The sequence below is a fragment of the Culicoides brevitarsis genome, chromosome 1, assembly GCF_036172545.1.
Source record: "Culicoides brevitarsis isolate CSIRO-B50_1 chromosome 1, AGI_CSIRO_Cbre_v1, whole genome shotgun sequence".
Classification (NCBI taxonomy): domain Eukaryota; kingdom Metazoa; phylum Arthropoda; class Insecta; order Diptera; family Ceratopogonidae; genus Culicoides; species Culicoides brevitarsis.
This window is the reverse complement of record NC_087085.1, coordinates 195,208-207,964: the sequence shown is the minus strand read 5'-3', so window position 1 is coordinate 207,964 and position 12,757 is coordinate 195,208. Positions and strand designations below refer to the sequence as shown.

The 12,757-nt window shown below is 24.6% G+C and overlaps 1 protein-coding gene across 1 annotated transcript in view; it reads left to right on the top strand.

Moving 5' to 3' along the window:
• Positions 1–12,757, top strand: part of LOC134828143 (uncharacterized) — a 117,702-nt gene that overhangs the window by 54,208 nt on the left and 50,737 nt on the right. The window contains exon 14 of the mRNA XM_063841129.1: positions 12,526–12,665. Within this exon, the coding sequence (XP_063697199.1) occupies positions 12,526–12,665 (140 nt within the window). The remainder of the gene's footprint in view (positions 1–12,525; positions 12,666–12,757) is intronic.

Below are 12,757 nucleotides of genomic sequence, written 5' to 3'. Positions count from 1 at the left end.
TAACCTTTCATGAACCTGTTTCTCAACTCCAACGTCATAAAATCATTTAATGCGTAAAATATCTGCAATTACTGTCATTGTTCCTTTACTGCCGATTTTATTGTCCATGCGATCGTTAAATTTCATAGCTGCGATCACCCAACTAGACAAAAACTTACCTGTTTCTTACTATTTTTTGTTCTCTCTTTAAAAAAGTTTATCTAAAACATCAGAAAAATATTTGAATATCACACATATCTCAAAAATCGACGATAAATTTGACTTTGAGGTCATTTGGTTAATTGACAATTTACGATTGTTGCGTATTCTAAAGTGTTTCAACCCCGAATGTCATGCGCGTGTTGCTTCAAAAAATTCTTCCAAAAATAGAAAAATTAATAATTTCAGTAAAATTCGGCGAAATCAATGATGAGAAACAATAATCATTGTCTTACTTTTTTTTAATTAAACGTGCGAAAAATGTTAATCCGTCGCTAAAAATCCTCGTCAGCTTTGCTCGAGTCAAGTGTTGTTTCGTTCATGATGTCATCGTCTACACTTCTACAAACGCACATTATGTCATTCCTCGCTTGTTTGTTTATTCGTCTACAAGACGAGATTAACTTGGATGACGAAATGGAAGGAATCAAACGCCTTGAGCATTTTTTTTATTTTTTGCTTGAAACCGAAACTGGAACAAAAAAAAAATCACATCATCTGTCACTTGTGCCGTCTTGTTTCATCGATCGAACTGTTCACGAAAATTTAAAGTTTAAATATTTCCTCAGGTTTCTGGCAAACTCACGAAGGAAAGAATGGAGATCGATATTTTTAGCAGTCCCTTATGGACTTTTATTAAGATTTCATGCACTTTGGGTCTCTTGCATGGGCTTGCAACTGCTTTTCATGACCTAACATGGCCTTGTCCGTTGTTGTGGTAACTAACAATCGTCTGTTCCTTCCTAAAATTTAAGAAATTCGTTAAAAATAATTTTTTTGGTGATGGAAAAAAAATTTTCTAATAAAAAATTTAACTTTTTATGACTTTTAATTTATTTTTATTTTATTTTCTTACTTTATGACATATGTTTGTTGTCCTCTCTCTCAATTTTTGTCAGGTTTGTTACTTTTTTATTTACTAAAACAATAAAAAAAAAATTAAAGACGAGAGAATTCTCTCGACATTCCATCATTTTCATTCAATCAAGAGACAAACACATGTGAATTTCATTCTCTTCCTATACATCAAGTCGCTATACTCACAACTACTACTACAACAAATACTACACGTTAAGGGAGAACCAACAAAAAGTATTCATATACTCGCCAGTTTCGAACTTCCACTCGTTCCGACCAGATCTTCCGCCTTATTTCGTTAAAACTTGATATTAACCGAGAGACTGTATGAAAATCGATTCTGTTTATAATTTGGCAACGCTTTGTGTTTTTTTTATTATATTAGACAATAATAATCGGAACAGATATTTGACTGCATTTATTTTTTGTAACTATTATTATTTGAAAATACGAAAATTATACAAAAAAAATATTATAATTTGATTATTATCAGAAACACAGCTTAGTGCTTTATATTATAAAAAATAAATATATACGATAAAATTATAAAAAGTGCCGGTATATAATTTAAAACAAAATAAAAAAAAAATAAAAAGTGAAGAAGTTACGAAAATATAACGAAAAAAATACGAAAAAATATAAAAAAGTTGCCATATATTAATAAAGTTATTATAAAAATATATAAAAAAGTATAAAAAAAATAATTATAAAATTATTTTAATTTTTTTTTTTTAAATGAAAATCATCCAATAACATATTTGCATCACATTTATTTAATTATAAAAATATTAAAAAAAATTTTTGTGTTTAAAAAAATTAAATTAAATTTTAAAAAAATATTTTAATAATTTTTATTTATTTAAATAAAAAAAATAATGTAAATAAAAAAATATTTAAATAATTTTAACTTATATATTTATAATAAATAAATTAAATTAAATATTTATTTATTTTTTTAATTAATTAAATAATTTTTATTTGAATTAAAAAATATTTTACTTATTTTAAAAAATAAATTTTAATTAAATTAAAAATTATTTTTGTTTATTCAATTAATTGTTTAAATGAATATTTAATTTATTTATTAAAAATAATTATTAATTTTATTTTAATTTATTTTTTAAAATAAATAAATTATTTTTTCATTCAAATAAAAATTATTTTATTAATTAGATAAATATTTAATTTAATTTTATTATTTAAAAAAAATATGATTTCCTTCAAAATTTTATATAAAGTTATGATGAAAAAAATAATAATTCCGACAATCAAATAAAAAATAACAAAACAACAAAAAAAAGGTTTATTCAGAATAACGCATATACCTCCGTACAATCCATCATGATGATCAAGGTGAAATAGTGACGAATTCATACAAAGTGTGAGATCATTCAATGATTAAATTTAAACAACAACAAAAAAATATTAAAAGATATATATATATCTAAGTTCTTTAATGGAATAAAATTAAACAAGTTCATTCAAGTTTGTATAAAAAAATCTTTTTATCATTTTTAATGATTTTTGACAATCAAGTGTGTGTCTGAGAATTTTTAATAAAAAAAACAACAATAAAATTAATCGATTCGTTAATTTTCCATTGACTAAAAATGCAAAAATATTATAAATAATTAATAATTACGAAAATAACAATAAAAGTGTCTACAAAATGAATTTTAATTCATTTCTTATTGTTTAATAACAATTTTTTATAAATAAATCGATGATTCAATAAATGAATGGCGGCTCGAGATGAAATAAAATAAATAAAACAAAAAGTCGTAAAGTGCATGCCATGCAAGAACAAAAATCGATTTCGTATGCCAGGCATGGCAAATTATTGACCACAGATTTGTACGCGGGACATCTTGAGAAAAATTGCGATAAAAATATTTGACTTGCAGAAATATTTTAGGCCAAGAATTTGTTTGTTCAAGAGTCGCCGTCTTTCTTGTGAAAATTTTTCAGAGCCACACGTAAAAATATTTCTAGCCATGTTTTGTTGGTAAAATCAGCTGTTTTGCTCTCTCGTCGAAATTTTCTGTACGAAAAAATCCGATTGTCGCGCAATTTTCTCTTTTTCTCCCATAGACACATGTGACAAAGTATATGAAACTGCCGGCAAATTTTCGAAAATGTTGTAACGCAAATCGATAAAATTCATGAATTTTAATGTGATTTTGATGATGGCAAAAAATTCAAGGATTTTTTTTTTTTTTTTTTGAAGAATTAAATAAAACACCTTGAACCTTCCCAATAAACTTGTAAAAAAAACATAAACAAGACGCAACCCTAAATAAGGAAGCTTGTTCTTGTGTCACAAAATTTAAATAATTTCGTATGAGATTTCTTCTATTTCGTTCCCAGTTCATCCAATTATAATTTTTATTGTTTACCGAAAACAAAACCAGTTTTTGTGTTCTGTATGTTCTGTTTGGATGTATGGCACGGTATAATCCTTTATATAATTTTTTTATTATAATATCATAAACATGTGATGTAAAAACGATACAAAATTAGTAGAGCGCAACGTGCATGCCGGTTCCTCGTCTTCTTTCTTCGTTTGCTTCTTTTCATGTAATTAATTGATTCTCATCGGAACATTAAAAGAACGCATCGCATGTTGATCGCTTACTGAAAATTGAAAGAGAAAGGAATTTATGACGGGTTTTTGATGTGTATTGAAATATTTTTTTTTTAATTTTTGTTCAATAAAAAAATAAAATTTTATTTTAAATATTTTTTACTCGTTTTTTGATTAAAATTAATTTAATTTAATTTTAAAATTAATTATAATTTCTTCATTTATAAATTTTAATTTTAAATTAAATTTAATTTAATTTTTTTAAATAATTATTCAAGTTATTAATTAAGTTTTTTTTTTAATTTTAAAAATTAAGTAAAAAAAACAAATAATTTTAATTTAATTTAAAATTAAAATTTTAATTAATAAATAATTTTTATTTTTCATAGTTGAATTAAATTTTTCAAAGAAAATAATTTAAAAAAAATAAATTATTTGCCTAAATATTTATTTAAAAAATTAAATTAATTATAATAATTTATATTTAAAATTTATTTTAAAAAATTGGAAATTTAATCATTATTAAAAATTATTTTCAATCAAAATTTAATTAATTAAATAAAATTAGAATTTTTAAATGACAATAAAAGTTATTAGATATTTTTATTTTATTTATTTTTTTTAATATTAAGAAATTTTTTTTTATTTAACAAATAATTTTATTTAAGAAAAAAAAATAATAAAAAAAATAAAAATTTTAAAATTCTTTAAAAGAAAAAAAAAATATTTAAAATTATACACTTGACACACATACAAAAATTATTCATTCACGTCCCTTTTCAACAAAAATAACAGGAAACTTTATTTTTTAATTTGAATTTTGATTTTAAAAAAAAACTTACCTCGACTATTAAAAAGAAATTATCAGTGAGAAAAAACTTCAAAAACACGAAAATCACCCCTTTTTGTAAGTTCACATACAACATTTTATGCTAATGATCTCATGTTTATCCGTTCCTTCAATTCCATAAAATCACGACAACTGCCATAAAAAACGATGTTTAATGTCTAGACGAGAAATCCAAATCATCGATGAAGAAGCAAACGAAACAACGTTAATTAGATCAAATTCTTCCAACGCGATTTTTTAAGAAATTTTTTTTGTACATCTTCTAATTACTCGTGTTCGCGCCTTGTCTTGTCGTCATCCAATTTTTTTTTTTAAATTTAACTAAAAGAAAAAACACGAAGGAAATACAGAAACGGAAATATTTATTATTATTTTAATTACCTGACGCTGGATTTGTTGTTATGATTGCTAATGTTGTTCTGTTGTATGCTCGAAAGTCGCCAGTTACCGGTTAGTTGATCTGTAATTTTTTTTTAGTTGTATACAAACTTACGAACCTATATAAAAAAAATTTAAAAAAATATTTTTAGTCTCCATACAATGAAAAAAAAAATCGAGACACAAAAAATTGTATACAAACAATTATCCGCTCAACAGAAATGGAAACAATGAAACGCACAGAATATTACGCAATAACTTTGTCTGTATTTACTTTTGTATCGTTTAATGTTCTTTTTACGCACTTTTTTCATTTATTTGCCATTTATTAATTTTTAATACGCGATTAATGTCGTTTTTACCCTTCACAAAAACGAAAGAAACGAATTCCAGAGCAAGCATGTGTCTTGTCTTATGAACAAAATAACAAAAAAAAATCATTGGCAAGAATTTAGGCCGACGATGACGGATTTATTTCAGCAAAAATTAATCGAGAGTCGAGAAGCCGCGACGTGTTCTCGTTCAACTTAAACCAGTTCAAGAAATTTATTGAATAATATTAAGTAACGTTAAGTCTAAAAATGGTAGATTTATTTTTCTATTTGAGGAACGATTGATCATAGTTTGGATCAGGAAGTAAAGTGACATGAATAAATTTTATTTAAAAAAAATATGTGTATTATGTGGGTTTTCAACGTTAGAAGGTGTGGATAATAAAATATGATTTGATGAAAAATAAAAAAAAAATATAAATTAAAAAAATCATTAAAAAAAGTGAAAGTTAATAAATTTTTTATGATGTTGAAATAAAAAAAAATATATTCTACATAGAAAAAATATTTTCGCACGGTTTTAATTAAAATTTAATTTGATTTTGTTAAAAAATTGAAGAATTTAAAAAAAAATAATAAAAAATAATTAAAATAATTAATTCAAAATAATTTTTTATTTAAAAAAAATTATTTATTTATTTGTTTATTTATTTAATAAATTTTTAAATTTAATTAATTTATTTAGTGATATTTTGATTTTCTTTTTTATTTTTATTATTTTTTTAATATTGTTTTATTTAAATAATTTTAAAAATAAATAAACTAAATTAAATTAATTAATTTTTAATATTTTTTAATTTAATTAAAATAATTTTAATAAAAAAAATATTTAAAAGTAAAAAAATGATTTAAAGAAAAAGCAAAAAAAAAAGGGGAAAACAGAGCAAAAAATACGCTTAAAATCAATTTTTCTACAACAAACTGAACATTAAAAATAAGCTATTCAACCACAAAAATAAACAAAACAAAAATTACCTCATTCTAAATCTAAATGTTCGCAAACATTGCAAAACGACATCCACTGATTAATGTCTTTTAACATGCAACTCGCCAAACAACCGCTCATCGCGAAATAAAAGTAAGAGTGACGACGTGCCAATATCACTTTTTTTTCTCTGTCGCACCGTTTCTCGTTATTTATCGATTGAATTAAGTATCTTCCGTCCTCACAACTCTAAATTTAGGAGAAGACTCGTCGCAGAAGAAGTCGAAGTTGTCGAAGACCGGTGTTTTTCTTATCCACATGATTGTTTATTGTACGAAAAATAAACCACTTTTTTTGCCTGAAACGAAATCGAACGCGACGAAATATCAACACAAAACAAAATACAAAAAAATTAAGCAATATATAGAGAAACATGTGTGATGATGATATAATACTTCTCGGTAGTGCTTTAGTATTTTTTTATGTAGCTCCGTAGATAATACTAAACACTTGTGAATAAATATTGCTCTGTTTCTACAGTTTTTTTTGTGTGTTCACACCAATACAACGACGCAAAATACTCGAAGAGAGTGACCTAGGCCTACACAGCTGCTAGTTTTTCGTATTGAGAGTATTTAGTTAACCACCGCCGCCGGTGTTCGATGCAAAAATTTTAATCCGCGCGTGTTGTGTGCCTTTTTTACTCGTTTACTGAAATTAATTAAAAAAAATATTAATTAATAAATACGAAAAATCGAGAATTGTTTGAAATTTTATACAAAAAAAATCGAAAAATGCCTTAAAAGTGTGATAAAAAATAAATTTAAATGAAAATTGCTCAAAAATTATTTTATTATTATTATTTTATATTGAAGAGCAATGTAAATGTTGATAAGAATCACATGGAAGTGTTCAAATAAAAAATAATAAAAAAGTGCCTGATAACGTTGATACACATAAATATTTTTATAAATAAAAAATTACGTCATTGGTTCATCATCGTCAGTGTCTGTGCCGGTGAACGTTACTTACTTAATATTATTTAATATTTTTTCGGTGCTGAATTAATAACAAAATACATATAAAAAAAATATATTTATTGATTTGAATCACGCGCCTTTTTCCCCTCCTTTAGATATTCAAACCTAAAATACGAAAAAAAAGAAAATAAAAAAATAAATACAAAAGAAAGTTAAATAAATGTCATACGTTCAATCGACGGGCTTACGTAGAAAATTGTTCATTCTATTCCGAACCTTTACATTCGTCTATATTACGGATCAGGATCCACGAGTGCGCGTTTATTGTAGTACACGACCACAATTGCAACAGATTGGATATCAATTTCCTACGTTACAGGTGATAATTTTATTGGTTTTATGGGGCATGAAACGATTTTGATGACAAGTGTCATTTTTTCGGTTAAATCTGAATTTTTCATCGTAAATAATTGGAAAATTCAGATTTTAACGGAAATTTTGACAGCTGTCATGTGTCAAAGTCAAATTCAGGATTTTTCAAATCATGAAAAGTTCATAAAATTATTTTTACAGATAACAGATGTCAAAATTTTTGCTAAATTTATTCAAAATGTATCAAAAGTATTAAAAACTTGGTCAAAAAAATTTAATTTAGCAAAAATTTTGACACCTATCAAGAACTTTTCAAAAATATTCAAATTGACTTTGACAGATGACAGATGTCAAAATTTTTCCTAAAAATCTAGATTTTTTATATTTTTAAATAAAAATAATTTCATTTCTTTTAAAAAATAATAAAAATAGTCAAAAATTAAAATTTTTAGCAAAATTTTGACATCTGTCAAATTTTAAAATTATTTTTGACAGATGTCAAGTGTCAAAAATTTTATTTTTTGTTTTTTTTTAAATTATTTTTTTATTTAATTAAAAAAAATATTCCCCAAAATTTTAAATTTTTTTTTAAATTTTGACATCTGCCATCCATCAAAAAAATTAAAAAAAATGTATTATACAAAATTGTGTCAATTAAAGCGAATTTGTGTTTATGATCTTTTGTGTAAATTTGTATTACGGGAGAGTGCGTTGTCTCAGCTGCCATAAAGATAAAAGTCGTGACAAAGACTTCCTAATCTTATCTGTCAAACATTGTTTTCCGCTATTTCATCAAACAGCTCTCAAATTCATTCATTCAACCAAAAACAACATCTTCAGTTTTTTTTCCTAATTTGAATAAATCGTAAAGGTCAACAACAATTGTTTACTTTAGCAAAAAAAAATATTTTTCTACTAATTCGAACATTTGTACATCTTCTTCAGATCAACTCCGCGAAAGAAACTGACAAATTTAGAACAAAATTCTAAAGTTGCTAATCGATTACATCATCATCGTCGAAAAAAAAACGACTAAAGTAGGGAGAATTCAAGTGACACATGCTACTTGTACACTGAAGAGACGTACAACAAAGTCATCAAATAAACGCCGTTTTATTTATTCATTCAGTTAGTTGTACGTCGAAATGTTATACGAGTGTTTTTTGGCCATGTTTAGCATTTTTAAATATTTTTATATGATTATTATTAATGAAAATCGAGTTTTACTTCACACATATTCTTTTTTTATGACATAATTTATGATCAAGATTTTACATGTTTCTTCAACTGCTGTTCAAGGTCACTATGCTTTCGTTTTGAGATTTTTTAATGACTTTTCGAGAAAAAATTAAAAATATTGTAAAATCATTAATTGAACGTATTGACGTGTCACTCAGCTTTTAAAATCAATTCAATGCTAATAACAACGTTAAACAATAAAATAAAATGTTGTTGAAAAAAAAACATAAATTCAAGCAAAAAGTGATCTCACTTTTGTCGAGTTAGACTTGAAATCAGTCTTGAAGTTAATGACTATAATTATTTTTGTTGCGTTTTTACTTCTCTCTTCTAACCTTGTTTCACGTTTGTTTACGAAGTTAGACGTTGTATTATCATTTTTGTGGAAAATTTTACGCATTTTTGAATTTTTCATTAAAATTAGATCCTGAATGATTCATTTTCAGTTAATCCAATGTCACAACAAACCACACACGTCGTTTTTTTTTATTTTTCAATGTCGTGCATTCCTTCATTATTATCTAAAAAATAAAAAAAAAATAATTTTTTTTATAAAAATATTTTTCTTTTATAATATATGAGAGAGAGCAAGAAATTTCGTTTACTATTTTTAAATTAAAAATAAATAAATATGTGAAAAATTTATTTCTTCCTCGATTCATCGCGAATTAATGAATGACTTTTTAATGTGAGCCCGCATTATTTATTTGATTATTTTATAAATGTTTGAACAGATGTCACCGTCAAGAATTCAATTTTTCTTCGTCTGGCACGAACAACCAAACGCCTCCATCGTAACCTCGTCATATGTCGTCACGAAAGCGCTCCAGCTATATTTCAATGTCAATAACTTGCATGTCATATCGGAGATATTATTATTACTGAGGAACATGAAAAAGAGCGAATTCTATATTTACATCACAAAAAAATGGGTCAAAACGTCTGTGTAAAAAATTCTGTAACTTTAATGATGTAATTAAATATTAAGAGGTCTGTTCTCTGTTTATTTATTTTTTTTTTCTAAAAAAATTTTTAAGTGCGTGTTTTTTTTTTGTTTCTTGTATCAAAAGAACATAAATAAATAAAAATAAACAAAAAAAAAACAGCGGAACTGGAGATAGAAGATAATAATTCTCGTATTTTGTGTTGTTATGAATGAATAGAACGTTTATTAAAATGTTTTAATGAATGACCTACATTAACGTTCGGGAAGGTCATGGCGTTTGTGATTGTGAGATAATTTGTGACAAACGATACGATTTATTGTGACAAATTTTGACAATTATAAAGATTATTGTCTCGTACGAAAAATTATTATTTTAAAAAATTATTTCCGTATTTTCTTGTTTAGTTTAATTTTTCGAATATTCTAATTTTTCATTGAAGAATTTTTAGATAAAAAAATCATAAAAAGCCATCGTTTCTTTAAAGAAAAATTTATTTTAATATATTTTAGATCCATATTTTAGAATATATTTAATTGATTTTTTTATTTATTAAAAAAAAAATAAAAATTGCAAAATTTTACTTAAATATCACAAAAAAATATTTCTATAATTTTTTTAAAAATGTTTTAAACAAAAAATTTGTTAATGTCAGTTCAAAAAATAACCGTTGAAAATTTTAAAATATTTTTTTGTTGTTTAAAAATTCTGTAATTCTTCCTTATATATATTTTACGATCATAAATTCATAAATTATTTTTCTCAAAAAAAATTTAAAAAATTTTTACATAAAAATTTTAATTGTAAATTTAAAAAAAATTGCCGTTAAAAAGATTTATAAATTGCTTTTTAGCTGATTCAAATTTTTTTTTTATGTTAAAAAAAATATGAAAAAAATTATTTCTTCACTCCAAACCTATTTCGTGACGCAAATTTATAAATATAAAATCTTCATTCACAATGCAATTCACGCCAATTCATGACATCATCAATAACAATAAATTCACTCCAAATGCTATTTTTGTACATCAATTCAGTCATGTCATCGAATTATTCACTTTTCATTTCTTTTTGTTTACTACAAAATGCGCCTCTTTACAAATAAACAAAAAAAAAACAAATTTAAAACAATTCAAGATAATAAAGACTCTCGGCAAGTGGCGCATAAATTCATTTGTTTGTACGTGCGATGATGATTACGACACGTCTCGTAACCGACGCGACGTCAAGCTGTCAACATTTGTTCCTACATCCACTATTTTTTTTTTTATTCAATATTTACTATTTCTTGAACTTGACCTTTCGTGTCGCGTCTCTCTTCGCAGCTACTTAATTATCGTTTTGTCGATAAGGTTTCAAAAATTGATTGAAAATATTTTCCGCTCATTTTTCTTCAACTAAAAAAAAATGTGAGAAAAAAATTTGAATGAATCACACACGGCTTGTATTCGTTCGTCACGATCACAAATCATTTAAAAATTAAAAAAATATTTTTACAATTTTTTTTTGCAACAACTTTTGTTAGAAATGAAAAAAAAATTAAAGAGAAAATCTTTAAAAAATAATTCAATTAATCGCGTCGGCTATTTTTAAATAGGTCATAACCGCCCGAGTTACTGAGAAGCGAACGTTCGTGTGTGTGTGCAATTATTATTAGAAACGTAATTGTGTCTCACTCTCGATTTTCTTAAAATAACGATAGATTTGTTGTTGTTTTTCCAATCGCTCAGCCTTGAAGAATTTTATTTTTTCGATTTTTTTTTCTTCTTTAATTTTAACGGAGAGACGAACAATGACATGCTGTGCTCTTCTTCCTCTCAGAAGAAAAAAATGATGATTAATCTCCGCCGCTTGATCTTGACTTTCATTTTCCGCACATTTTTAGTTTTCGGATTTTCTTCATTAAAGAAAGACGGTTTTTTGAAAATTCAAAGAAAAATCCGGCAAATCTGAAAAAATTGTAATAAAATAATAAAAATAAGGAAAATCAATAAAAATAAAACTACCAATAAAAAAACAATTGAATCATCAACCTACTTTTTGATTACAATTCTTCGTGAAAAAGCAAAAAAAAAAGTTTTTTGTATCAATAAAATAGATCAAGAACAAGCAATTGAAGTAATTGATGACTTACAACGTAAAAAAAGTGTTTTAAGGAGGAAACGCCAGGTACTGAATAAACTTTTTTTTGAACTAATTTTTGCCAATTGAGGGCATCAAACGCCATATATGTGAGCTACCCGTGTATGCAAATATGTTGGATGCGGTAAAATTTATGCTTAAAACCGAAAATCACGTGCATTTCTATTTCAGTCTTCTAGTTGTCTACAAACGTTGTAGATAAAAAAAGAACGAACTTAAGAAATATTTTTTTTATTCGTGTGTGTGATCAATATTCGCTCTTTATAACAAAGAAAAAATATCACAAAAAATAAAAAAAAATAAATAGAGAGTTGTTACTTTCTGCTCACATACTGTTCTACCCTCAACGTAGAGCAAGTTATGGAAAAAGAGTATGAGTATGATTTTGCATATGAAATAAAGGTAAATTTTGGTAAATTCTGAAATGTGACACAAAATAAAAAAAATTATATAAATTTTAATTATTTAAAAAAAAATTAATAAATTTAAATTATTTAAAAACATTTTTTAAAATAAATTTTGATCATTTAAAAATTTTTTTTTTTAAATAAATTAAAAAATTTTCTTATTTAAAAAAAAGTTAATTAATTTAATTATTAAAAATATTTTTTAAATAAATTTTAATTATTTAAAAAAAAATTCTAAAGAAAATTGAATTATTTTAAATTTAAAAAAAAAAATAAAATAAATTTTATTAATTTTTTTTTTAATTTTTTTTTACAGAGCTTTGCGGAACATATTAAGAAACCTTTGCGAACATATCGTTCCGAGTTTAGTTTAGGCGTGTCTAGCAGTAATAGTAATAATAACGTTACTGAGGTGCAGAATGAACAAACGTTTACAACGTCCTACTCAACATCGCAGTAAGTATCTTCAATTTTTTCAAAAATTTTTCAAAAAAAAAATTACTTATAACGAGATTCAAGGTCTCAATGTTGGTTAATTGTTGGCAACA